The sequence below is a fragment of the Triturus cristatus genome, chromosome 8, assembly GCF_964204655.1.
Source record: "Triturus cristatus chromosome 8, aTriCri1.1, whole genome shotgun sequence".
In the NCBI taxonomy this organism is placed as follows: domain Eukaryota; kingdom Metazoa; phylum Chordata; class Amphibia; order Caudata; family Salamandridae; genus Triturus; species Triturus cristatus.
This window is the reverse complement of record NC_140591.1, coordinates 1519179771-1519206566: the sequence shown is the minus strand read 5'-3', so window position 1 is coordinate 1519206566 and position 26796 is coordinate 1519179771. Positions and strand designations below refer to the sequence as shown.

Below are 26796 nucleotides of genomic sequence, written 5' to 3'. Positions count from 1 at the left end.
CACACCCCCCTCAATTCTCCTCCATCCACACTCGCACATATTCATTCCAAAAATAAACGTAACGCATTTTCCCCTCCTACTTAATTATAAAATGACAGGCTCTGCTTGATCACTTTGCTGTGCTGTGCTTCTTTTGGATATAGCCACATGTTGAGTTCGAGCATGTGGTATGGACTGCTCTGTCCCTGCCTAGCCATGTGGCTTGGTACTAGGCCTTCCCAAGTTCAAAAGTTAGAACTGCAGTTTTCTCCCGTCTTGGCCCTGGTAGGTCAAAATGTTAACCCTCGGACGGACTGAGAATGTCTGATTTGCTGGGCGTGTGGGGAGCATGGTTGACTCACATGCTCGCTTTTATTCAACTCACAATTTCGTTCCCTCATTGGCTGAGCCTCCGCATGCTAGCTGGATTCAAGCTTTTAGGGTTCAGCTCTGCCCAACTCGGGGCAATAGCTTTTGAGCACAAATCATTATTGCTAGTTTTGACAGGGGATGACTGAGAGAATCTCTGCTTCCGACTCAACTCTATCTACGTGTTTGCAAAATAGGTGTGCCACTCTCTTGCATTGGTTGTTTGGTACTGTACGGTTATTCTGCTAACACTAATGGCAGCAACGCATGTCAGTTTAACCTGCCTCGCCATTGCTCAATGCCCCAAACTCCCTTTTGGAGGAATCACCACTAACGTTTCCACTTATTTGTTTATGCGATAGAAGTATACAATACAGAAAAAATTAAGTGACTAGTTTATTCGATATATTCAAATATACACAGATTTAAAATGTAGAATTAAACATACCTCTGAAATATTAATTGGCAAAAAGAATGAAAATTTCATTTGGAAAACCCTTGTATTTAAGAAATTAGTAGGTCCCAGTCTGTCCTTAAATGATGACGAGCATTGCTATGTTGTATGACTGATAATTCCAACACACATAATTCTATACATTGATGCCACCATTCCCTGACTGGGAGTGGATTTCTACAAAGCCATAATTTAGCAATCTGTAATCTAGCCCAAATAATTGCTACAAATACTATTTTAAAATATCTCCGTGTGGCAGCTGTGCAGAAGGCTAACTGTATCCTCTTTTGGCAGAGGGAAACAGTAATACCTTCAAGTTTACCACGCTCTTGAAATACCGGCTTTCAGTAAATCTGTATTGGGGTACAGGTAACAAAACTGTGTGGTACTTGCTTCAGTAATCTTACTTAAGAAAATATCCAGTCAGTGCTGCATCCCCCTGTTGTAACCTCTTTGTGTGAAATATTCAGCTTCTGTACATTTATAATGGTGGATTTTAGAGCTTGCTACAGTTAAAATTGTGTGACTCCAAATTATTCTTTGTATCTCTGTAATATTTTCTGGTTCCCTGAGCCTAACGTTCCATCTATTTACAAGATGTTGCAATTAGACTATTTTCTCCTTCAAATGTACAGTTTAAAAATAATATATATTGTAATGGTTTTAGACAAAACTAAGATCTGAATCTAATGGGCTGTTTAGATTGTTACTAAAACATTGCCTACCAGAAACCCTACTTACTGGCACTATGCAGAGTTTAATATTCGCCTTAGCTACTTCAGTTGCCACTTTCTGCCCACAGCGTACTCCGATTATGGCACTCGGTAATATCACACTTGTTGCGTTTCCTACTACAAATTGTAAGAGTGGATATTTCACCCTTATGAGTCCCACTAGGCATGAATGGCTTGTGGCTTGATTTGATAACGGATGCTGCTCCAAATTGCACCTGGATGGAATTTCATTGTGTAGATAAAAGGTGCTGATCATACATCAAAACTTGCTCATACTTGGTTTGATAGCGATAAATGATAGCTAGAATTTGCGCTCTCTCTCTCAATAATTGTGTGTGTGTGTGTGTGTATGTATGTATATATATATATATTTAATTTCCTCTTTAGATTCCCATTCCCATGTTTCGCTTCTACAACCCTGCTCTTTGCACCCCTAAATACTTTGACTAAGAAAGCGACTCCCACTCATAACCCCATAGTCTAATAGCTCAGGACTTCCCCCCATTAATCACTCCGCTTTGGTACTGATACATTAATTGGATCCCACAACCGTTACATCACCACCTTCTCATGCTTAGAGGCGATGATGCGACTTTCCTAAGCTAATTCCTTCAGTCAAGTCTTTCTCCAAGGCCTGAATAGTTTGGCCCCTGGGCTACAGCCAGTTCACAACGATGTGGTGTTTCACTTACACGAAACCCAGGATGGTAAACCTGTATATCAGCTTACCCCTTTTAGGTTTGGGAGCTGTGCCTCTTTGCTGGAATATTCGTTTTGGCAATGTACCAGTTACAGGGTGCAATTTGGATCATACTCTTGCCCAATGATCTACCATTACACTGAATGTTCTGACCATATGCATAACCGGAGTGCCAAGACATGAGTCTCGTGCTTACTGCTGCTGGAACCCAAGCTGCACCAGACTGAAGAAGCCCACATAGTTCGAGACCAATCTAAGGTTGCATGTGTTCCTGCTTAGAGAGAACCTAGCTTGGCAGTTGAAGCTTGACTGGTCTGTTGGTGCAGGACCAAGGCTGATGTGCAAATGGCTGAAGTTACAGGGTTGGCAAAATGAGGGACCGGGTTTGTGGTCCGAGTAATTACCAGTGGCTCAGATGAATTCATGCGTCTGATAGACTTCTAGCTGCAGATACATTACCTTAGAATCATCTCCAGGCATCAGACTGGATCCATAATTTTTTTTTTTTAGCAGTACCCCTGCACGTGGGTAGATAGCGTTAATCGGCTCCGCGTAGCATAGTTAGTACTGGAAGTGATGTGCGTGATGCCTTTATAGGTGCCACCCTAGCGCACGGACGTCCCTTATTTTCTTTCCGTGCCAGTCAGTGCAGATTTCCGGTCATTTTTTGACTGACCGTTTTTGACATTTTGTCTCTTTTGAGGTTTTGGGCATATCCTCCAGAACGGCGAGTCCAGGATATTCAGACTGTGATTTCGATGTTCCAGCCTCTATCCTTGATTTCGGTGAGACAGACTCTGAGGCTGCTGGGACTCAAGGTCTCTTGCATCCTGCTTGTGACACATGCCTGCTGGCATATGCGGGCTCAAATGCAAAAACAACCGAAACCGGTCCTAGGATGCTTGTTTCCAGTCCAGGGAGGACCTGGCTTGGCAGTTCGGGCTGGACTGTTTCCATGAGGCACCAGGTCTAGACTGATTTGCATATGGCTGGGTCCAAACTGGAAGGGCATGGTGAGCAAAAAACGATGGATTTAGGCCCAGATCTCTGTACTGGGGTTAATGTATGACATTGTTCTGCATTCTGGCCAGCAATAGTTCTTTTTGCATTTGTCACCCCGAGTGGGACGGGTATGCTCAGACCTGAGTCCCGTGCTCTCCGTGCCACTGGAATCAAGCTATCCTGGCTGAAGAGGGGTGAAACCGCGAAACCGGTCCTAGGGTGCTTGTTTCCAGTCCAGGGAGGACCTGGCCTGGCAGTTCGGGCTAGACTGTTCCCATTGGGCACAGGGTCAAGACTGACTTGCATATGGCTGGATCCGAACTGGAATGGCATGGTGAGCAAAAAACGATGGATTTAGGCCCAGATCTCTGTACTGGGGTGAATGTATGATATTGTTCTGCATTCTGTCCATCGATAGTTCTTTTGGCATATGCGGGCCATGCAGTGGGACCCGCAGTTCCAGTGGACGCAGCATCAGAGTAGTCTCTCCGACATGGTCCAGATCTCGGAGGGAACTGCAAGTGATCTGCGGGGGTCATTAATGAACTGCGATTGAGTCAGCGCCTGCCCCTCTCCCTTCCCCAACCATATCTCACAGTGGTGATAGATGGGTCACTCCTGAGATGGGGCGGCTACCTGGGAGAAGTAGAGGTCCGAGGCCTCCGGTCTCTGGCATAATCTGAACTCCACATCAACCTTCTGGAGCTCCAGGCAATCTGTCTGGCATTAAAAGCATTTCTTCTTTCCTTCAAGGGACGGCTAGTACAAGTGTTCACGGACAACACAACCGCCATGTGGTTCTGCAACAAACAGGGTGCAGTGTCGTCGTGGACCCTTTGACAAGAGACCTTGCGTCTCTGGTCATGGCTGGAACGTCAGGGCGTATATCCGGTGGTACAGCACTTGGCGGGCTTGCTGTACGCCAGGGTGAACAAACTGACCTGAAGTTACCTGTGGATCACGAGTGGCGTGTCCATCCTGAGGTGTTGCAAGGTCTGTTTCAGAAGTGGGGTAGCCTTTGTTAGATCTGTTCCCCACCCCAAAAAAAGCAAAATGTCAGCAGGTCTGCGCCCTGTGGTTTTCATAGCGGCTCTCGCTCGGTGACGCTTTTTGTCTCAAGTAGAGCTCAGGTCCCCTGTACGCTTTTCTGCCCATACTACTCCTGCCCAGAGTTCTCCAGAAGATCAGAAACAACAAGACCCAAGTCATCCTTTTGTTCCGGACTGGGCTCTGAAAGTTTGGTACCCAAGCTGTTCAGGATGTATATCTGTCCTCCGATCAGACTGCCGCTTTGGGAGGACCTTCTGTCGCAGCAGCAGGAGAGGGTTCTCCACCCGAACCTGTCATCGCTCCGCCTTCATGCGTGGAAATTGAGCAGTTACAGTTGACGGCTTTCGACCTTCTGCCCAATGACGGCAAAGTTATCTTTGCAGCCAGGCATCCCTCCACCAAAACGGTATACACCTTCTGTTGGGGCAAGTTTATGGCATGGTGTGCAGAGAAATGGGTTGACCCTATTTCTACTACCCTCTTTCAGGTCCTTCTCTTCATACTTTTCCTTGCCCAGCAAGGGCTCTGCTCTGGGCACCTAAAAGGCCCATCTTTCAGCCATCTCAGCCTTTCTGCAGTTGTTTGACCAGCCATCCCTCTTCAAATCCTCTATTGGACATAGGTTTTTGAAAGGCTTGCAACACGTTTCCTCCTTCACCCTACAGCATGCCTAGGGTATGTCAGAGCGAAGCAGGGAAAGGCTGTGCTGAAGCGGACCATATCCTGATGGTGCGTGCTCTGCTTTAGGTTCTGCTACGTATTGGCCAAGAAGCTACACTCTGAGGGTTTTTGTGCTCATTCCACGAGAGCTAAGACTGCGACCACTGCGTTGGTATGAGGAATTCCAGTCCTTGATAAATGCCAGGCAGCAGCATGGTCCAATTTTCACACATTTATGAAGAATTACTGCCTGGACAGTCGGGTCAGTTGGGATGGGCACTTTGCATGTTCGTTCCTACAGGACTTACTGGTGTAAAATCGTTTCACAAACTCACCTTTGGGGAGGTATTGCTTGTGTATCTATTCCAAGTTAAGGAATCTGCTGCAAGAATGCTCTATCAGATCAACAAGTTGCTTACCTTGGGTGATACGTTATCAGGTAGAGAGACTATGTAGCCAGATTCCTTACTGACCCACCTATCCTTTCTCCTCTGTGAACGGATTTCTAGGGCCAGGGCTGTTTCTATTTCAGGGCCCTAGTTTTCCACACCAGTTGTCAGTGTTCGTGGCTCCCTGCTCCTGGCATGGAAAGTTGCATAAAGAAACTGACGTCATTGTGCTGGGGAGGTACCTATATAGGCACCGCGCAAGTCACTTCCAGCACAGGCGACGACCGCCACGCTGAGCCAACTGATGCTACCTATTGGTACGCAGAGGGACTGCTTACGAAAATATTTCCAAATCCACTCTGACTCCTGGAGATAGTTCTATGCTAAGGAATCTGCGTCTAGATAGTCTCAATCAGAAAAGTCATTACTGAAGGTAAGTCACTTGTTCATTCTTCCCACCACTTTTTCATTTACTTCAAGTACCTAAAGCATTCCAAGCCCCACTGTTTTCCCTGCTCAGGACGTAGCTCTTATGCGAAATCCTTAAGTCTGATCCAGTCCCAAAATGCTCCAGGTCCTCCAGTAGGACCCACACCGAGCTCTATTTCTGTCTGAAGTAAGAGAGCCTATTATCTGCATACATTAGGACAAAGTGGGTTGTGGATCCACTCTTTAACCCTCAGACCTGCATTGTCGGCCGTACCCAAATTCATAGCGGATCTATTGTGCGGGAAAACAGCAGCAGAGCAAGGAGGCAACCCGGTTTCATATAGCATTAACTTTACAGTAGGTATGGGTGCTTTGTTTTAATTCTGTTGTAGGGATGATGGGAGTGAGGCTGTAAGACTACCTTCTTGGTGCAATCTGGAACAGTGTGAGATACGAGGTCAAGAGTAGTTTTTGGAAAGTTAACTATTTTCACACACATAATGGTTATACATTTTACATATCTTTGAAGGAATGAAAACCAGGCAGAGAGAAGTCAAAGCTGCGATGATGCTGTGAAAGACCGATCAAGAAGACGGCGGAAGGCCTTGCAGGGCAGTAAAACAAAGGTAACGGTGCCTACCCACATTAGTCCTACATTAAATTCCAGTGCATCAGGATTGCAACTGTAGACCTATTGTACTGCACCACTAACTTGTGGGCTGGTATGAGGTAAATAAACAGTTTGCAATGCTGATTATTTTCTACACAGTACTGTTCATACTAAATTTAAATTATTGCACATGCATTCCAATTGCCTCAAAGAATATCAGTAAGCAGTTCTGTTTTAATTCAAGTTTAAATCCAGCTATTGAGGTGATTTTTTTTTATTAATCATCAGTGAATCTTAAGAGTAAAATAATAAACACAAACCCTGTTTTGCTGTTAATGGAAAAGTAGCATAGTTAATTAAATGGTTGTAATCGCCCAGGTTCCCATAAGGCTACATTCCATCCTAAATAGTTGCTATTCCTCTCTGTGGAAACGTATTGCTTAATTTTGTCCGCCACACGTCTGCAATTTTAGTACTTTAACAAAGTAATGGGGTCTTCTTGTTTTAACCTGCAAATATCTGTAACTCTGCTTTCATGTGAGCAGTGTTCCCCTTCCCACATTTGTATTAGTCACTATTGGACAGCTAGCCTTTGTGTTGGAGTTCTCTCTAGCATGAAGCCTAGCGCCATGACAGTAATTTGCCTGCTTCATAACCTATTCAATTAAAAAATAACTGTTGGGGAGCTTTATTTCTATATACAAATACTATAGGACAGACTATAAAATATTGTAGAGCTAAATTCCTATTCTCCGTGGAATCCTTATTAAGAGTCATAACCTTTGAATTGCCCCTCCATGTGCTTAATCCTGGAGTACTCTAAAATAAGAAATACAGGCACAAACCCCTTCCCACTTCTTTTCCGTAGAAAATCCCAATTAAAAAATTCTGTAAAGTTAATTTAAAAGTCTAGATTTATCAAACTGTTAATTTTCAATTTTTTTTAAACAATTCAAATTCAGTTTTAAAATGCCAGTGAAATGAAGACTGTGACCAGGAAAATCTTTCACAAACCTTTTTCGGAAGCAAATTAGAAAAGGCAACCAGAGCAATGTGGACAGGCTGCAGAAAACAGACAGAAGGGCATACACTACACCTTTAAGGGAATCTGTCTGCCGTATCCCTTCGGCAGGTCTGTTTTATTTTTCTCGATCCTGGTGACAGGATATTGGGGCATTGAACTCTGGCTTATAATTTTTTTTTGCCTTTTTTCTGCTTTTGAAACTTTTCCAAACCTTTCAGAAAATATTTCAGTGTAAGGTTTTGGTTACTTTGTTATGGTGAGAATTTTTTTATTTTTCCTCCGAATGCTATCTTTTTGTTTTTTTAGCAAATACTCTTCCTGTGGCTGGGAAAATAGCATCCTCTGTTCCTCACAACCTGTGCATAGTTTGACTACCTGAGATCATTGACCCGACACTTGCCCGCACTGCCAGAAAATGTCCAGAAATACTCGTAAGGACAGGCAAAGAATTCGGCTTCATGACTTGTTGTAAGACTAACCACAGGTGCCAGGAGCCTGATAAGGGAGGTCTGAAGGGCATGGAGAAGAAGCCCCTTCAGTCATTCCGTGGTCTACTGTCATCAAAGACTCCCAGAAGCAAGATTGTAGAATAGAAATGCATGAGGGAAGTCCCACCTGCGAAAAGAGAAGTCTTTACTGTTTTCCCAAGACCGCACAGTATTGGCATGCTCACCTTTCAATCAGGTGCGCCATTGCGTCGCTTCTCTGCATTCCATAGTTCTATGTTCATTGCTGTCAAATATGGCATCCGTGTTGAAGTACCAATATGTACTGAGGTCTAGCAAAATGCACCTCTTTGCTTAGTGGGGTAATATACGAAATGGAGACTCCTTGAGATGTTGGAGAATTGTTTTTAAACTGGCTATTCGCCATCTCTGAATGTATCCCCTGCTGTACATCTTTCGGTGACTTCTTCCCCAAGAGGTCCAGCGTCTCCACATCGCTTATTTTACTCTTCAGTTTCACTGCAAGTGTATTTACCAACAGCATTTCCACCAGCTACACCAGCACTACACAGCCTGCTCCTGCATTTCCTACTGGGTGCCAAAGGAGTCCTTTTAGTAGAACTAGATTTCCTTAAGCAGCATTATCATTCTCATTATTCCAGACAGAGGTCCAGAACTCCTAGCCAATCTTGTTCTGTTCGAACACTTTCTTCTACTTTATCGGAGACTACTTACCTGCTGCCAGGGACTCTCCTTCTCAGATGCCACCAGTGGATGACATCACAACCTTCATTGAGGTTCTAGAATGAGAATCAGCAAAGCTTAATGTCCCTATGCCTGCTCAAGTCCTCAACTAAAGAGATATTCAAGACTTCCTTTATCAGTCTGCATCTAGACCCCTTGTTCCTTTTGGACCTGGTCTCCTTAAACCAGTGATGCAATTATTTTAACAAATGCTGGCTGCATCAGTTCTTGCTCCTGTTTTAAAGAAATATAAGCCTCCTGACCAGGATCCACATTTTCTTAAAGCATATCGACTGCCAGGCTGTTATTTTGCCAGTGGTAAGGCTGGGCGAAATTAACCCTATGCAAATTGCAGTTCGCACTACGCGAGCTACGCGTAGCACTTCGCAAACTGCATAGTACCTTGTTCGCACTGTGCCAGATGTCGTTTTCAATGATTGCACAGTGCGGACAAGCAACCGGCACTGTGTAATCATTGAAAATGGCATCTTGCACAGTGCGAGCTGTAGTTTGCTGCTGCTCGAGTAGATTTTTACTCGAGCTGCAGCTTTCTCAACGCGAACTGGTAGTTTCTCATCGCGAGCGGTCGCGAGCATACGCGACCACTCGCAATGAGAAACCTGACCTCCTCGCGTTGGGAATCTCGCCGGGAGGTTTATTTTCCATGCTCGCGATCGCCAACTTGATGTTGCTGATCGCGAACAAGGAAAAAGTCTCGCCAGGATGTCATTTTGCTTGCTCGTGGTCGCCAACTTGACGTTGAGGACCGCGAGCAAGCAAAAAATGACCGCAGAACTACGCAACGCTACGCGTGTTCGCACTGTGCTACGTGCAATTCGCGTAGTGCGAAGTAGCGCGAACGTAGCATAGTGCTTTGCCCAGGCTTAGGCGAAATCTCTTAATTCTATCAGAATTTTGAGAAATAGTTTTCGTAGCGAAATGTGACTTGCCTGTATATAGCGTCACTTTTGTTTACCAGAGCGTGCACCTCGAATTAAAGTCTCTCAATATCAGCAGGAGACTGGTTCTGATAGAAAATGTAATTCAGAAAGACATTTTGTACTCTAACAAGCCAGCTGCTGTTATCTCACAATATTCAGGAGCTGATTAAAAACAATGTAAGCAGAATGGCGTAATGTGCAATTTTTTGAGTCGCAAATTTCACCTGCATAATTAGCATTTCACCTTGGCCTAATCAGCAGCAAGAAAAAATCTCTCAGATGCAACATCATCCCCTCCCACCAGAGAAGGAAAGCTGGCGCATGGGCTCATTGGCAGTTACATGTACAGGACTCCAGCAACTGCCATGAAAATGACTTGCACTATTGCCTTGCTAGCCATTTTTAAATGGTGTATGCAAAACTTTCCTGGCCGCTATCTTCAGTAATTTTTATTTTTTTATTTTTTGTTTGAGGGCATTTCATTTATTTTTTTTGTAAAAGAAAATAATTTTACCTTTTTTGTTATAGTGCATTGACCACTTATAAATTAAATGAGGAGTCTTCTGGAGGAGAACTAGGATTACAGGCGAGTAGCCCTGAATGCCTTGCCCCTTGTTTTGCACTGCACCCGGGTGTTCAATGTTAGCAGTACTGATATTCTAATAACCAGACCTCTGCAAACTGTGCCAAGGACGTGCTATCCTGCTTCTTATATGCGTACTGCTGTCTGTGAACACCAGGCTTGCTGACATTTCTCAGCTGCAAATCAGCCTCTGTGTGTTGACCTCGGACGCTTCTGAAGGGGTCCTTCCTGGTGAAGCATGTTTCGGACATGGGCGTGGTAGAAATATATGCAACAGAAAGCTTATCCTTTAGGATCCATGGCCTAGCACGTAGACAGTGCATTTGTTGGCTCGGAGTTTAACCTGGAGATTAGTTGAAAAATTTCCACTATCGGTGGTACAAAGGTAAAATGCTTAGTTTTTCTTATCTATTAACTGTTTCACCCTATGTCTGCTGAAGGCGGGCTCACCCAGTCACCCACCTCCAAACTACGACAGATCATTCACTCGTTTGGGGTTACCTATCAATATGCCGAAGTCACACCTGACTTCTCCGATGGTCCCTTTCATCGGAGTCATTCCGGATACAGTGGAATTCTGCACCTATCCTTGTGAGTGGAGAATCCAGGATATTTGTGGTCTTATCCCAGTTTTTCAACCTCAATCATGGATTTTACTGAGACTGGCTCTGAAGCTACTGGGTCCGATGGCCTCCTACATCATCCTCCTTGTGCAGTGCATCAGATAGCATGTGCAAGTTCTGAAGTAGAATTTGAAGTCCTATTGGCCACAACAGCAAGGGACTCTCTCCGAACTGGTCCAAATTTCAGAGGAAACTGCACAAGATCTGCAGTGGTGGCTAACAGATTGCGATTGTGTCCTTAGCAGACCCCTCTCTGTTCCCCACTCAGAGCTGACATTGGTGAACAATGCATCACTTCTGGATTGGGTGACCACCTGGTAGAGGTGGAGATGAGAGGACTCTGATCCCTGGTGGAATGACAGCTCCTATCCTCTTTCTAGAGCGGAGATTGATCTACTTGGCCTTCCTTCTGTCCATGAAGAGAAGCCTGGTTCAGGTGTTCATGGACAAAACCACCAGCAAGTGATATTGCAAAAAATAGGGCGGGCGTGTTTGTGGACCCTGTGCCATGAGGCTCCTCACCTTGAGCGCCAGGACATCTTCGTGGTCGTGCAACCCCAGGCAGGCTCATTGAACCTTGAGCCTCTACCGAAGGTTGTCACTCCCTTTCATGTCGGCCAGAGCATGACTCTAAATAAATATTTTGCTCCACCTCATTCTTCCAAGGAGGAGCTTGGACCTGAAGAGAGCTCTCTCGCTCTACATTGGTCGCACCAAAGACCATCAGGCGGGCATTCAGCTCTTTATCTGGTTCACCGGAGCGAAAAAGGGTAAGGCTTTGCAAAAACGGACCATCTGAAGCATTTACAGTTAGTCTGTACCAGGAAAGGAGTTAGTAAGTAAGTTATTTGTTCCTAACCGCTTCGATAAGTTTGCTGTCATGGGTATGTATGTTCATAAACAACCTGTGGTCTTCTCCGGTGGAGTTGCCCAAATAGCATTTGCCTTAGCTGTATGAATAAACCACCTAAATCTTCACACCTTAGACAAAGCTCATGTCCCATGCACAAAGGAAAGCCTTCAGACATATGGTCCAAAGACTTTGTTCTCTTCCAGGGGATCCTCATCAATAGTCATAAGCACTGAATATTCCCGCCCATGTGCGGGGACCCCGGAAATAATAAAATTATATATGTAAAAAACATACATATATATACAGCTCTGTATATGTATAAACATATATCATTTTTTCCAAGCAAATGCAGCCCCTATAAAAGAAGGCTAGGCAATGTATAAATACACATCCAATAATACATATAGGTATAATAAAACACCTAAATCTCTTTTTTTTTTTTTTTTTTTTTTTTTTAAATATGAGGTAAACACTCATGAGAAAGCAAAAAAGAGAAAACTGTGGGAAACGCAGATCTACAACACATTGCTAGCCTGCAGGCTACATTGCAATACAATACCATAGAGACTGAAAAGCCCTGTACAGGTAAAACTGGCACCGTGCCTTTAAGGCAGCCCTGGCTTCCATATCCCATCATGCCTCAGGGGTGACAGTTAGGTCAGTTGTTCTTTCCGGCTCCTTCAGTCAGGACCCTGGAATTCAGCTCTCTTCTTTTTTGACTTTTTAGTCTAGAATTATTTGCATTATAGTAATTTTTTGGACTTCCTCTTATTAATACCTGGGAGGAAGTTAGTATCCTGTATTTTTCTGACTGATTTTCTGCAATTTTTGTCAGAAATATGCCTTCTTTATTCATTCCATGTCCATCTTGTGGAAAAAAGAAGGCCTCTTCAGACACACATGAGGTGTGTATTGTCTGCCTGCCGGATTCTCACTCTCCAGCAACATGTCATCATTGTAAAGACCTTTCCAAAAGGACTTTAAAGGAGAGAGAGAGGATTAGACTCTACGGCTTATCAGAACGGTCGACGTCGAGGCAGCTGGTCCCTGTTTGCTCCCCATCGGCGTCGGGCTCGGCGTCGAAGACTCCAGCGGCGGGATCGTCGCTGAGAGGTGAGGAGTCCAGGGGTAGTCATGCTGCAAAAAGAAAATCGTCGTCGACTTTAGATACAGCGACGAAGCGGATGCGTTCGTCGTCGGCGACTTCGACGTCTAAGAGATCGGCGTCGAGGGATCGGCGTCACAGTTCGACGTCAAAAAGGCATCTTTCGACGTCAAGAGAGGATCGCTCGACGTCAAAACAGAGACCTCGTTCGACGTCGAAGGAAGGACATCATTAGACGTCGAGGACTGCGAGAGATCAGTCGACGTCGCAAGAGGTTCGTAGGCGTTCGACTCCGAAGTCGACGTCAAGACCAAGATCACCGTCAAGACCAAGATCGCCGTCGAGAAAAGATAGATCGTCGGCGAAGAGATTTACGACGTCAAGGCATTCGTCGTCGGAGCATTCGACGTCGAGGCAGGCGCCTCCTTCAAGACCGACGTAGAGGGGGGAAACTCCGTCTGAGTCGACGTCGAAGCAGGTGCCTCCGTCCTCACAGGTCTCCAAGGCTTTGGAGAAGTCCATAACGTCTAGGCGAGATTCCCCGTCGGGGTCTAGACCTCCGTTCAGATCAAGCCCTCCGTCGACGACTAGGTTCTCGACGTCTAGGCAAGAAAAATCTCCACTGATCCTCGAGGAGTCAAGTCCCAGGTCTCCGGTGATAGGCCTATCACCGTCGAGGCGGCCCTCTGCAGAGGGTTCTCAGGAGGTGTCGCATGTTCGCCTTACGATCCGGCCAGTCTCAAGGCGCAAATCTCCTCATAGACTGGTATATACAACTTCTGAACATGATTCACCACGTCTTATATCTATCTCGCCTTCAGGGTCAGAGGGCTCGAGTTCAAGATCCGAGTCACCGGAAATTGTGTATCAATCTCCAGTGCCTGCAAGAGAAAATAGTCCACTGCAAGAGGGAAATGCTGTACCTCAAAGTCCCGCAAGAGAGATGCCTCAGGACGCAGTTAAGGCCTCACTAACCAGGTTAAGAGACATGGACTTCCCAGCGAGACCGGTCAGATCACGTTCTCGGGGAAGAGAATCTCGGCGTCGCTCTCGAACACCAAGGAGGCAATCCAGATCCTCCTCCCACAGGAGAGAGTCGACCAGATCGGAGAGAAGGCGCCGTAGGACCCCTTCCTCCTCCCCGTCATCTAGATCATCCAGAAGGGATTATTCGCCGACATTCTCGGAGACACCACCCTCTAGAGTATCTCCGGTGGATGATATCTCTACTTTTCAGGAAACAACCAGTAATGGATATTTTTCTCACGCCAGCGACCACCAAATCTGCGCCGGCGCGGATTCTAAAAAAGTACCGTCCGGCTCCGGAAGATCCTCTGTTTCTAAGATCAGATCCTCCACCGGATTTTGTCATCACCGCTGCTGCCAGAAAGACGCATGCAGTAGCTGGGTCTTCAACGGTGCTCCCAGATAAGGACAGTAAGACGCAAGACTCTTGGGGGAGGAGAGTTTGCGGCTCGGCATCTTCCAGCTTAAAGGTGGCCAGCGCCTCAGCGCTTCTGGGGCGCTACAATAGATCATTATGGGACTCTCTCCAGAGGTTCATTGAAAAAGTTCCATCAGAGGACAGACGGGACTTTGAAGAAATTTTGCACGAGGGAAGTCTGGTTTCTAACCAGGTCATAAGTGCAGCGGCGGATGGGGCAACCCTAGCAGCGCATTTGTATGCTCATGGAATCACAGCCAGAAGATAAACTTGGCTCAGATTGACGGCCTTGAAGCCGGAAGCGCAGGCGAGAATACTAAATCTGCCTTTCTCGGGTAGTTCACTTTTTGGGTCTCATGCAGACGAAGAAATGGCCCGTATGAAGGCAGAACTGGAGACTATGAAAGCCGTGGGGCTTGAAAAGAGGAAAGAGTTTCGACGCCGCAGGGGAAATGACAGGCGTAACTACCAGCAGAGGGTTCAAACCCCTCAGTGGCAGAAGAACCAGGACCAGCAAGGTCAAAAGAAACGGCAATACCAGTCCCGCAGACCATCCAGGGGACGTGGTAACAACAGGCAGTCAAACGCTGGAAACAAGGCTCCAGGGAAGCTGTCCACCGCTCCGGTGGGAGGAAGTGTTGCGCATCATCTTCCAGAGTGGCAATCCATCACAAAGGACAAGTGGGTTCTGAATATACTGCGGCATGGGTACTCGCTTCGTTTCCGAAGCCACCCTCCATCGATTCCTCCTGTTCATTCATCCCAGCATCTAAAGCAGCTCAGAGAAGAGGTGGCGACTCTTCTGCTCAAATCTGCAATAGAATAAGTACCCAAAAACCAAAGAGGAAAGGGAGTTTACTCCAGATACTTTCTGATTCAAAAAAGGAGTGTAAAGGTAGAGTTCAGACCCATTTTGGACCTACGGATACTGAACAAACACATAAGAAAGGAAAAATTTTGCATGCTGGCGCTCCACCAAATATATCCTCTTCTCCGGTCGGGCGATTGGATGTGTTCGCTGGACTTTCAGGACGCATATTTCCATATTCCCATCCTACAGAATCATCGAAAATTTCTCAGGTTTGTGGTGGGGAACTCTCACTATCAGTTCAAGGTTCTTCCATTTGGCCTGAAGTCAGCTCCTCCAGTATTCACAAAATGCGTGGCAGTAGTAGCGGCTGCTCTGAGGCGCGCAGGAGTCTTCGTCTATCCCTACCTAGACGACTGGCTAATAAAGGGTCCATAGCCTCAGAGCGTTCGATCGCAGCTGTCGCTTTGCCTGAACTTTTGTCGCAAGTTGGGTCTCAGAGTGAATGCCAAAAAGTCCAATTTTGCACCAACACAGAGGATCCACTACCTGGGTGCAACTATAGACTCCGTAGTAGGAAAAGTGTTTCCTTCGGAGGAAAGACAGTCATCCATTATCCTCAAAGGCAGACAGATTCTATCCAACAATCTGTCGTCGGCAAGACAAATCTCATCTCTGATAGGGGCTATGGCATCCTGCATTTTGCTAGTGCCCAATGCCAGGCTAAGGATGCGTCCTCTCCAGCAAGATCTCGAGGACAAATGGGATCAAAGGAACTCCCTGTGGGAAGAAAAAGTTTGCCTTTCCTCAGCGGCCAGGCAGTCAGTCAAGTGGTGGCTGAAGCCACTGAATCTACAAGTGGGGATCCCCTTCCATCAAGAACCCCCAACTCAGACCTTAATCACCGACGCATCCCTTCAAGGCTGGGGTGCGCATTTCGGGTCTCTACAAACTCAGGGACGGTGGTCCAGCAGCGAGCAGTTGTACCACATCAACATGCTGGAGCTCAGGGCAGTCCACCTAGCCCTCAAAGCGTTCCTGCCTGCGATCAAGACGAGTACCATTCTAGTACAGACGGACAATACCACCACAATGTACTACCTGAACAAGCAGGGGGGTACTCGATCCAGGACGCTCTCGCTGGAAGCTCAGTCCCTGTGGCACTGGATCCTAGCAAGGAACATCTCGTTGAAAGCAGTGCACCTACCAGGAGATCTCAATGTGCAAGCGGACTTACTCAGTCGTCATTTTCAAGAACCATAGGACTGGGTACTAAACGACGAAGTGTTAGAAGACATCTTCGGGGAATGGGGGCGTCCGCAAGTGGACCTCTTCGCGGACGAGCACAACACAAAATGCCGAGGCTTCGCCTCAAGATACCATCGGCCAGGATCCCTAGGGAATGCCCTTTTGATCAATTGGTCAATGACATTTGTGTACGCTTTTCCGCCTCTCCCACTAATCCCCAAGGTGGTGACCAAGCTACAGAATTCATCTACCAAGATGATCCTCATAGCACCGGACTGGCCGAGGCAGTGGTGGTACCCGGATCTCCTGCACATGTCGATCCGCCCCCACAAACAGCTGCCGTGCAGGTCGGACTTGTTATCCAAGTTGCTGGGGAAGATTTACCATCCCAGCCTTCCCTCGCTGAGCTTAACAGCATGGCTCCTGAAGTCCTCCAGTATGGCCATCTGAACTTCCCTCAAGAGTGTATGTCCATACTGAAGGAAGCCAGGAGGCCTTCGACAAGACACTCCTACTTCTGTAAGTGGAAAAGATTTTACATATGGTGTGCTCAGCATCATTATGATCCAACAAAATGCCAGGAGGATGTAATTTTGCCCTATCTTCTACATTTGGCGAGGGCAGGGTTGAAATTTTCATCCATAAAAGTTCACCTAGCAGCCATAACAGCATACAGGCGTTCGCCTTCGCAGCAGTCATTTTTTAAGTTGCAGGTGGTGAAGGATTTCTTGCAAGGTCTCAAGAACGTCTATCCCCCTGTTAGACCTCCCTCTCCTTCCTGGGAGCTAAACTTGGTTCTGTCAAGGCTCATGGGTTCTCCTTTTGAGCCTATTCATAAGGCTACCCTACAGAACCTCACATGGAAGACAGCCTTTTTAATAGCCATCACTTCAGCACGGAGGGTCAGTGAGATACAGGCCCTCTGTTCTAAAGAACCCTACACTACGTTTCATCTGAATAGGGTAGTGATGAGGACTCATCCTTCATTCCTACCTAAGGTGGTATCGGATTTTCATGTAAACCAAGCCATCTCCTTACCAACCTTTTTTCCCAACCCCTCCTCTCCGGCAGAGAGGGCGTTGCATTCTTTAGATGTCAAAAGGGTCCTAAAATTCTATCTAGATAGGACTAAGAATGTCAGGAAATCTGATCAATTGTTTGTGAACTATGGGGTTGTCCGTATGGGCTTTGCTGCATCCAAACGTTCCATTGCTAGGTGGATTGTTTCAAGTATTACATTGGCCTACCAACTGGCTCAGAAACCGTTGGGGGTGCGCCCTAAAGCGCATTCTACAAGAGGGAAAGCGGCTACCGCTGCTTTTCTCAATCATGTCCCACTATCCGAGATCTGCAAGGCAGCCACTTGGAGATCTGTCCACACCTTTACCAGACATTATTGTCTGGATTCGGACACCAGAGCAGACACTCAAGTAGGACAAGCCTCCTTGAGGAATCTGTTCCATACATAATCATTTTCATGATTTTTCTTACTCCATGTGTGGTACAGTTTTTTTCATTTGCCTGCAGGTGGAAGGTGGGCTTGCTACTCTATTCAGTGCTTATGACTATTGATGAGGATCCCCTGGAAGAGAAGGGTAAGTTACTTACCTGTAATCCTAGTTCTCTTCCAGGGGTATCCTCATCAAAGTCATAAGCAACCCACCCGCCTCCCCAGGCAAATGAGAAGAAGTGTATTATTCATTATGGAAAGGATATATCTTTGTGTTTAGGACTACGGTCCCGCAAAGAACAACTGACCTAACTGTCACCCCTGAGGCATGATGGGATATGGAAGCCAGGGCTGCCTTAAAGGCACGGTGCCAGTTTTTACCTGTACAGGGCTTTTCAGTCTCTATGGTATTGTATTGCAATGCAGCCTGCAGGCTAGCAATGTGTTGTAGATCTGTTTCCCACAGTTTTCTCTTTTTTGCTTTCTCATGAGTGTTTACCTCATTAAAAAAAAAAAGAGAGATTTAGGTGTTTTATTATACCTATATGTATTATTGGATGTGTATTTATACATTGCCTAGCCTTCTTTTATAGGGGCTGCATTTGCTTGGAAAAAATGATATATGTTTATTTATTTAGAAATCTGTTTATTGAGTTTACAGGTGGAATCACACATTACATCATATTTAATCAGGGAGCATCATTACATACATCACTCGGCAAGTGTCAGTGCACAGCGCATGTAGTCCGGTTGCGCTACATGACCTGAATAGTAAGCGGCTGCGTCCAAATATACCACCCGTGAGGTGCTGGGCAACTCTGCTCGCCATGCGTGATGCTGTGGCCGCAGCCCTGGTGGAAAGCATCCGCTCACCATCTCCTGTATCAGTTACGTGCAAATCCCGGTGCATCCCCAAACAGTTATACAAACAGTGCTAAACTCCCCGCTCAGTGGCCGGGTAGCTTTCTCCCCGACAGCCTAGCAACCAAAACAACTTCCAACAGCAGCTCGCAAGCCCTAGTCTAAACGGCCCCTCCCTTCTGATCCCCGTCCCCGTCAGATTCCAAACTCTCCAGCCCCCCCCCCCGTCAGGACTAATTCAAGCCCTAAAATTCGGTCCGCAACATGCACTGGCCTCACTTCTAAGCCTGCCACACCCACCAGCGCAGCATCTCCACCAGGCTGGCCGCTCCCCATTACCTAGCGCGGCTCCGACATCACCTCCCTGCCATCACCCAGGGTCACCTCCTCCGAATGCAGCAAAGTCTGCAGCATCTCCCCCCATTGGGATGCGATGGGCGTCACTCTCGGGCCCAGAGTCTCCTCCCGCCGAAGTGCCACCTCCTCCGCCTTTGCCCACGCCAGTAAAGAGCTACGCCATGCTCGCACATGCGGCGCCGCGTCTGCCTTCCAGCGTTTGGTGATAAGTCGCTTAGCCACTATGATTCCCAGATCGAGAAATCGGGAGGCCACCTTAGCCGGGGATGGCCGGTGAAAGAGATGTAGCAAATAAGTGGGCCACTCAGACGGAATGTCCCGGCCCGTGCACCTGCGGAGCTCCCTATGTATCGCCTGCCAGTACCTTTGTAGTGCTGGGCAGCCCCACAGCATGTGGAGCAGATCGGCGCCAACCACTGCGCAGCGGGGGCAGCATGCGTCTACGCGATGAAAAAACTTATTTATGGCAGCCGGCGTAAGGTAGGCCCTGTGTAGGACCAAAAACTGTATTTGACGAAATCTCATGTTTCGAGGTATCCTCCTCGGCCCCTGCAGCACCCTTTCCCACTCTTTATCTACCATAGGGCGGACAAGATCTCCCTCCCACTTCTCGCGTAGTGCCTCTAGGCTGGGCGCCGCGTGTATCCGCAGGGCCGCAGCAAACCATCTGATTAGATGCCCCCCTCGGCCCATGACATGGAGGTATTGCAGCACTAAGTGCTGCTCCGGCTCTTCCTGTAAGTCCCCCCCCAATGACCCGCCAGCGTATCTATCAGAGCCCGGTGTCGGAGAAACTGGCCCTGCGCCAGCCCCGTCTCCTCCGCCAGGGTCGCGAACGGTAGAAGGCCCCCTTCCTGAAATAAGTCCGCCAGTGTGTGTATATCCGCCGCGTGCCAATCCCTAAGTTCCGCAGCACCAAGCGTGCCTCGCCCGCAGGGGGAACCCTCCAGAGGAATGGCCGGGGCGTATGGGATCCTGGCTCGTGTCAGCCGGAGGCATCGACGGTAGCATTTATACGCCACCACTAGCAACAGCGGTCCGGGCTTGTGCGCGCTAGTCGTCGGGTGGAAGATTCTGAGGAGTTCCGTCAACGCCAGCGGTGGGTTCACCACCGTCACTGTGTCCTCACGGCATCTGTCAGCCAGCCAGCGGGCCACCCATTGCAGCTGCGCAGCCAGATAGTGCTCAAGACACGGCATCCCTAGTCCGCCCCGGCCAACAGGAAGACAGTTTCGGCAGCGCGACCCTGTGGCGCGCCGTTCCCCATATGAAGTCACGGAGGGAGCGCGTGAAGGGCGTGAAGAAAGACACCGGTATGTATACTGGGAGGTTGGCAAAATAGTACAGCAACCGGGGCAGCACTACCATTTTAACTAGCGCTATTCGGCCGGTCACCGAAAGGGCAAGTGTGCTCCAGAACGCCATCTGAGCCCGGACCGCTGTCACAGCACGCCCCAGGTTACCCTCCACCAAATCCGCAGAGCGGCGATATATCTGGACACCCAGATAGCGAAAGGTGTCCGGTTGCCATTGGACCCGCACTCCGCCAAGGTGGTAGTCTGGGTCTTGGACATCGTCCCGAAAGGCGAACAGACAGGATTTAGCGGCATTGACTCGCAGGCCGGAGAGCTGTTCAAAGGTGCGTAGGATGCAGTCCAGCCGCGCCGGGACAGCAGACACGTCCCTGACATAGACCAACAGGTTGTCCGCATAAAGGGACACCTGGTGAGAAAAATGATATATGTTTATACATATACAGAGCTGTATATATGTATGTTTTTTACATATATAATTTTATTATTTCCGGGGTCCCCGCACATGGGCGGGAATATTCAGTGCTTATGACTTTGATGAGGATACCCCTGGAAGAGAACTAGGATTACAGGTAAGTAACTTACCTGTCCCTGCCAGCTACGTACATCAAGAGAAGTGAGTAACCATGGGTGCAGATTTATCCCGGTTTCCGCATGCCAGTAGGGTTAAATGAAACATAGTTTACACAATAAAGCTGCAACTCATCTTTGCATACCTTGGATGCAACCGAAACCACAAGTATCCTTATTCTTGCGATCTCCAAGCTAGGCTATGCCAATTACCCATTCGTTGGCGTTCCTGCTTCATAATATGCATACGTCAACTAATTCCAATGCTGCAGTCTGTACATGTTTATATAAAAAAACAATGTTGTGCATACTACTTTGTAACCTTAATACTTCTTCCCATTCCATATTCACTAAGCACAACCACTTGCTGCGTGGGTTATGGTTTTTTATTTTTTTAAATATTAAACTATTGATCAAGATAATAAATGTTTAATAACCCATGCCATGTTTTGTAGTTGGACAATGTGAGGATTTACAACAACTTGGTTTGTAACACACTGATAAATTAATGAAATTCATGCAATACCGTGTTGCCTTTTATGATTGCTATTCGTAGAGGTGGTGCAACTGTTTTAAACATTTGTCCCTTGTGAACACATGATTTCATTCACTAGCTGTTCGGAGTACACTATATGTGCTATATCCTCATTATTTGAATGGAAGCATCATCTTTTCCGAAGAGGAAACATTTGCCTTAACTTGATGCATAGTATTCCCTAAAATGCTCACTCATTAGCTAACATATTAATTTAGTATTCATTCATTTAACTATTTTAAGACTTTCTAGAGGGTTTAAAACAGTCCAACTGTATTTGGATAATAAGCAGTTAAGTCAAGACATAAATAAGCCCATAAACGTTTATTAAACTAATTAAACCTAAAAAAATATTGGCTATAGCCACTGCTTGAGATCTTCCAGCAGACGTGGACACACTATTAATGTGAAGCAGCGTATTAATACGAATATTATGTGCCTTTCCTTTTTTTCACAGATTTCCCCCATAACAATTGACAACAGTGGGAAAAACCCTGATATTACATCCAGCTTTTCTTTTGAAATCTTGTTTCAACAACATCCACCAAATATTGCTACACTTCTTATGTTATGTTATGTTATTTGTACACTTCTATAGCGCACGGCCACTCCACTGGAGTATCCCGGCGCTTTAACGAAGACTCCCAACCGAAGATGGGGAAAAACATAACACCAAAAGGGCATACAAACACAGAAACAGCATCAAGATTACGGGAAGAGCAAAGTCTTAAGAGCCTTGCGGAAAGACAGAAGACTAGAAGTCTGTCTTAGAGAGATTGGAAGATCATTCCAGGCATGAGGGGCTAAGTGACGAAAAGACCGTCCTCCTGCTCTTGCTCGTTTGATAGTGGGAACACTCATCTTTGATAAGGACGAGGATCTAAGAGATCTGGGAGGGGTATACCAAGACAGTCGTTTGGAGATATATTTGGGGCCTATGCCATGCAAGGCCTTGAAAGTCGTGGTCAGAGTTTTAAATAGAATCCTTTTTGCAACTGGGAGCCAATGCAATGTGGCAAGAAGATCCGTGGCTCTGACTTTCCTTGGAAGACCAAAAATGGCTCGGGCTGCAGAATTCTGGGCGATTTGCAGACGCCTGACCAAATATTTGGGAAGTCCCAGAAACAGAATGTTTGCATAATCCAGCCTGGAGCAGATCAGTGCCTGGACAATAATTTTTCTGTGCTGGATAGAGACTAGAGGGAGAAATTTGCGAAGCATCCGCAGGATGCCGAAACATTTCCCAGTAAGAGATGAAATATGTGGTCCGAAAGATAGCTTGTTGTCAATCACCACTCCCAAATTTTTGGCTTTCACAGACGAGCTAGTGGGAGGAGACATATCTTTCGGCCACCAGGTTTTCCAATCGGGTTCAGATGTACAGCCAAAGAAGAGCAGCTCCGACTTGTCGGCGTTGCACTTCAGCCCATGGCGTCCAAACCACTCAAAGACAGCACTCAAACATCCGTTGACCTGGACACTATCAAACTGACCATCCCTGTTACTTACAAAGAGGAGCTGGGTATCGTCAGCATAGCTGACAATCCGGGCGCCAAAAGCCTCCGCTGTCACCGCCAGGGGGGCCATAAAGATGTTGAACAGGAGGGGGCTCAAGATGGAACCTTGAGGGACCCCCACTTCAAGTGGTGACATTTCAGCAGAGAAGGGTGGCGCCCAGATTGTCTGCCGGCGGTCGGCTAAGAAGGATTTAAGCCAATTCCACACCGTTCCCCGCAGACCAAAGTCCCAGAGTCTGGAGAGAAGAAGTGCGTGGGGAACGGTGTCGAACGCCGCCGACAGGTCCAGCATAATCAGTACCACTTTTTTACCAACATCCAACTCCTCCCTGATGGCATCTGTGACTTCAAGGAGCGCGGTCTCCGTGCTGAAATTTGCACGGAAACCAGATTGAGTATTATGCAACAGACCCCTTTCCTCAATAAAATTGGAAATAGATCTGTGAGCAAACCTTTCAGTCACTTTCGCCAGAGCAGGGAGTAAGGAGATGGGTCTGTATTTTGCATAGACTGCAGGGTCGAGCGCAGGTTTTTTTTATAAGTGGCAAGATCATGGCACTCTTCCAAGCTTTGGGAACTACCCCGGAAGAGAGTGACAGATTCAAAATGGGATTAATCAAATCATTAAGAACAGGTGCCATATTTGCTAGACACTTGGCAGGGCAAGGATCCTGTGGAGATCCGGATTTGAGACTTGTCAGAATAGCAAGAGAGCTCTCATGATCTAATAGGGGAAAATTGGACAGAAAGGGGCCATGATCTGGCAAGGGACACCCCAGACTTGTCGTATGCTGCTGGAAAGTGGCCTGGAGAGATGATTGAATAGAGGTGGTTTTCTGTACAAAATAGACAGCTAATTCCTTCAACCAAATTTCGGAGTGAGCATGGATCGGAGTATAAGCAGAGGGGGAGGTGAAATCTTTAACCACCCTGAAAATTTCCTTGCAAGAATGCTCCGCTTCATTTATTCTAGATTCCAGATAGGATTTTTTACCATCCCAAATTAATTTATGGTAGGCTCGAGTCAGCGTCTTAAATTTTTGCCTCTCAGAAAGATCATAGGATCGCCTCCATGCTCTTTCTGCTTTCTTAAGATCTTGTCGTGCTTTTTTTAGATGAGGGGTAAACCAAGGGGCAGATGTTCTCTTATCTGCAGAGTTTTGTTTCATGGCCGGAACCAAGCTCTCTAGACGGTCTGTGAACCAATTATGGAAGAGATCGCTGTACTCCTCTACATTGTCAGAGGTGGGACACGGGAAGTTAGTTAGAACATTTGATAGCATCTCTGTAGTAAGAAGATGGAAAGATTTAGAGAGATGCTTTAGTGACCCTACTGGTTTAGACCGTGATGGAACCATGACAGAGATGGAAAAAGTGATGAGAAAATGATCTGACCACAAAACTGGCATGGGAGGGTCAACACAGATAGGAGAAGTAGAAAAAATCTGGTCGAGCGTGTGGCCTTTATTATGAGACGGTCCTGCCACATAAGGAGATAGGCCAAACACGGAAGTAATATCTAACAGTTTTAGAGTGTCCGGATCCGAGCTATTATCCATATGGATATTTAAGTCACCTAATAAAAAGCAATGATTGGACCTAAGGCATGGTATTGATAGGGCTGCCTGTAGTTCTTCCAAAAACAGCCCCACCGAACCTGGTGATCTATAGACCAGGATACCAGTACAGGCCTGGGAAGATGAGAGCTGGAGAGTAAAGCCTAATGCTTCGCAGCCCTGTATATTATCTACTGAGAAAGTATGGCATACAATATTCTTATTAACTATAATAGCCACTCCACCACCTCTACCAGATGACCTATCTTTCCTATAGATGTTATAGGCAGAAGGTACGGCATTTGCCAAATCGGGTGAGGAAGATTCGGACAGCCAAGTTTCCGTAAGGAACAGACAGGATATCTTAGAATCCTGTAACATATTCCAAATGTCTAGAGCGTGGCCGGGTAGAGATCTAGTATTCAGTAGTAAACATTTATGCAGAATAGGTGGGCTGACCTGTGTAAAAGAATTCCGAGCAGGAAGGCGCCAGCCACAAGTACTACACCCTGTCTTCATAGCCCGCCCTCCCGGGAAAACATGATGGCAGTGACCACACGGGGGGCGGAAGGAGCGTAGCTCGAGGCTGGAATACCTGAGTATACAGCGACACATAGTGCCACTGGCACAAATAGAGGGTATATACGTAGACCGTCCGGCACCGTCCGCCTCCGTGCCGCGGACTGGCGCAGACTGGCTACTCTTTGGCGCCTCTTCGGCGCGTATTCGGCGCTACCGCTGCGCTAGTCTGTGAGGGGTCTTATAGATTAGGTGAGGGTGGAGACTAGTCCGCCGACCTCTCCAAGATGGCTGACCAGGATGGAACAGCCAGGAACCAGGAAGTGATGACGCGCCAAAGCTCCCTCCACGACAATCAGCACAGAAGCTGTGGTGGACCGGGGAGTAGCGAGCAAACTGCAAGTATGGGCAGAGCAAAAGTTTTCTAAAACACAGTATTACATTTAAAGCACACAATCAATAAATCACGCTCGAAAATGTTTTAAAATCCTAAGAGATCAATAAAATGCTATAAGTTGTTTGTAGTAATTCTAGTGCGAGTATAGCGCTGGTAAAAGTGTAGCGCTGGCGCTGCAAACTTCGTTTAATCAATGATTGCGCGCGTGAGACTCCCGCCCTCAAATAGTCAGGGCGAGGGGGAGACTAGTCCGCCGACCTCTCCAAGATGGCTGACCAGGATGGAACAGCCAGGAACCAGGAAGTGATGATGCTCCAAAGCTCCCTCCACGACAATCAGCACAGAAGCTGTGGTGGACCGGGGAGTAGCGAGCAAACTGCAAGTATGGGCAGAGCAAAAGTTTTCTAAAACACAGTATTACATTTAAAGCACACAATCAATAAATCACGCTCGAAAATGTTTTAAAATCCTAAGAGATCAATAAAATGCTATAAGTTGTTTGTAGTAATTCTAGTGCGAGTATAGCGCTGGTAAAAGTGTAGCGCTGGCGCTGCAAACTTCGTTTAATCAATGATTGCGCGCGTGAGACTCCCGCCCTCAAATAGTCAGGGCGAGGGGGAGACTAGTCCGCCGACCTCTCCAAGATGGCTGACCAGGATGGAACAGCCAGGAACCAGGAAGTGATGACGCGCCAAAGCTCCCTCCACGACAATCAGCACAGAAGCTGTGGTGGACCGGGGAGTAGCGAGCAAACTGCAAGTATGGGCAGAGCAAAAGTTTTCTAAAACACAGTATTACATTTAAAGCACACAATCAATAAATCGCGCTCGAAAAAGTTTTAAAATCCTAAGAGATCAATAAAATGCTATAAGTTGTTTGTAGTAATTCTAGTGCGAGTATAGCGCTGGTAAAAGTGTAGCGCTGGCGCTGCAAACTTCGTTTAATCAATGATTGCGCGCGTGAGACTCCCGCCCTCAAATAGTCAGGGCGAGGGGGAGACTAGTCCGCCGACCTCTCCAAGATGGCTGACCAGGATGGAACAGCCAGGAACCAGGAAGTGATGACGCGCCAAAGCTCCCTCCACGACAATCAGCACAGAAGCTGTGGTGGACCGGGGAGTAGCGAGCAAACTGCAAGTATGGGCAGAGCAAAAGTTTTCTAAAACACAGTATTACATTTAAAGCACACAATCAATAAATCACGCTCGAAAATGTTTTAAAATCCTAAGAGATCAATAAAATGCTATAAGTTGTTTGTAGTAATTCTAGTGCGAGTATAGCGCTGGTAAAAGTGTAGCGCTGGCGCTGCAAACTTCGTTTAATCAATGATTGCGCGCGTGAGACTCCCGCCCTCAAATAGTCAGGGCGAGGGGGAGACTAGTCCGCCGACCTCTCCAAGATGGCTGACCAGGATGGAACAGCCAGGAACCAGGAAGTGATGACGCTCCAAAGCTCCCTCCACGACAATCAGCACAGAAGCTGTGGTGGACCGGGGAGTAGCGAGCAAACTGCAAGTATGGGCAGAGC

General features: G+C 46.9%; 1 protein-coding gene across 1 annotated transcript in view; it reads left to right on the top strand.

Annotated features, from left to right (window-relative positions):
- RNF169 (ring finger protein 169) overlaps positions 1-26796 on the top strand; it is a 169858-nt gene that overhangs the window by 141303 nt on the left and 1759 nt on the right. The window contains 1 exon segment of the mRNA XM_085623844.1: positions 6296-6392. Coding sequence (XP_085479970.1) covers positions 6296-6392 — 97 coding nt within the window.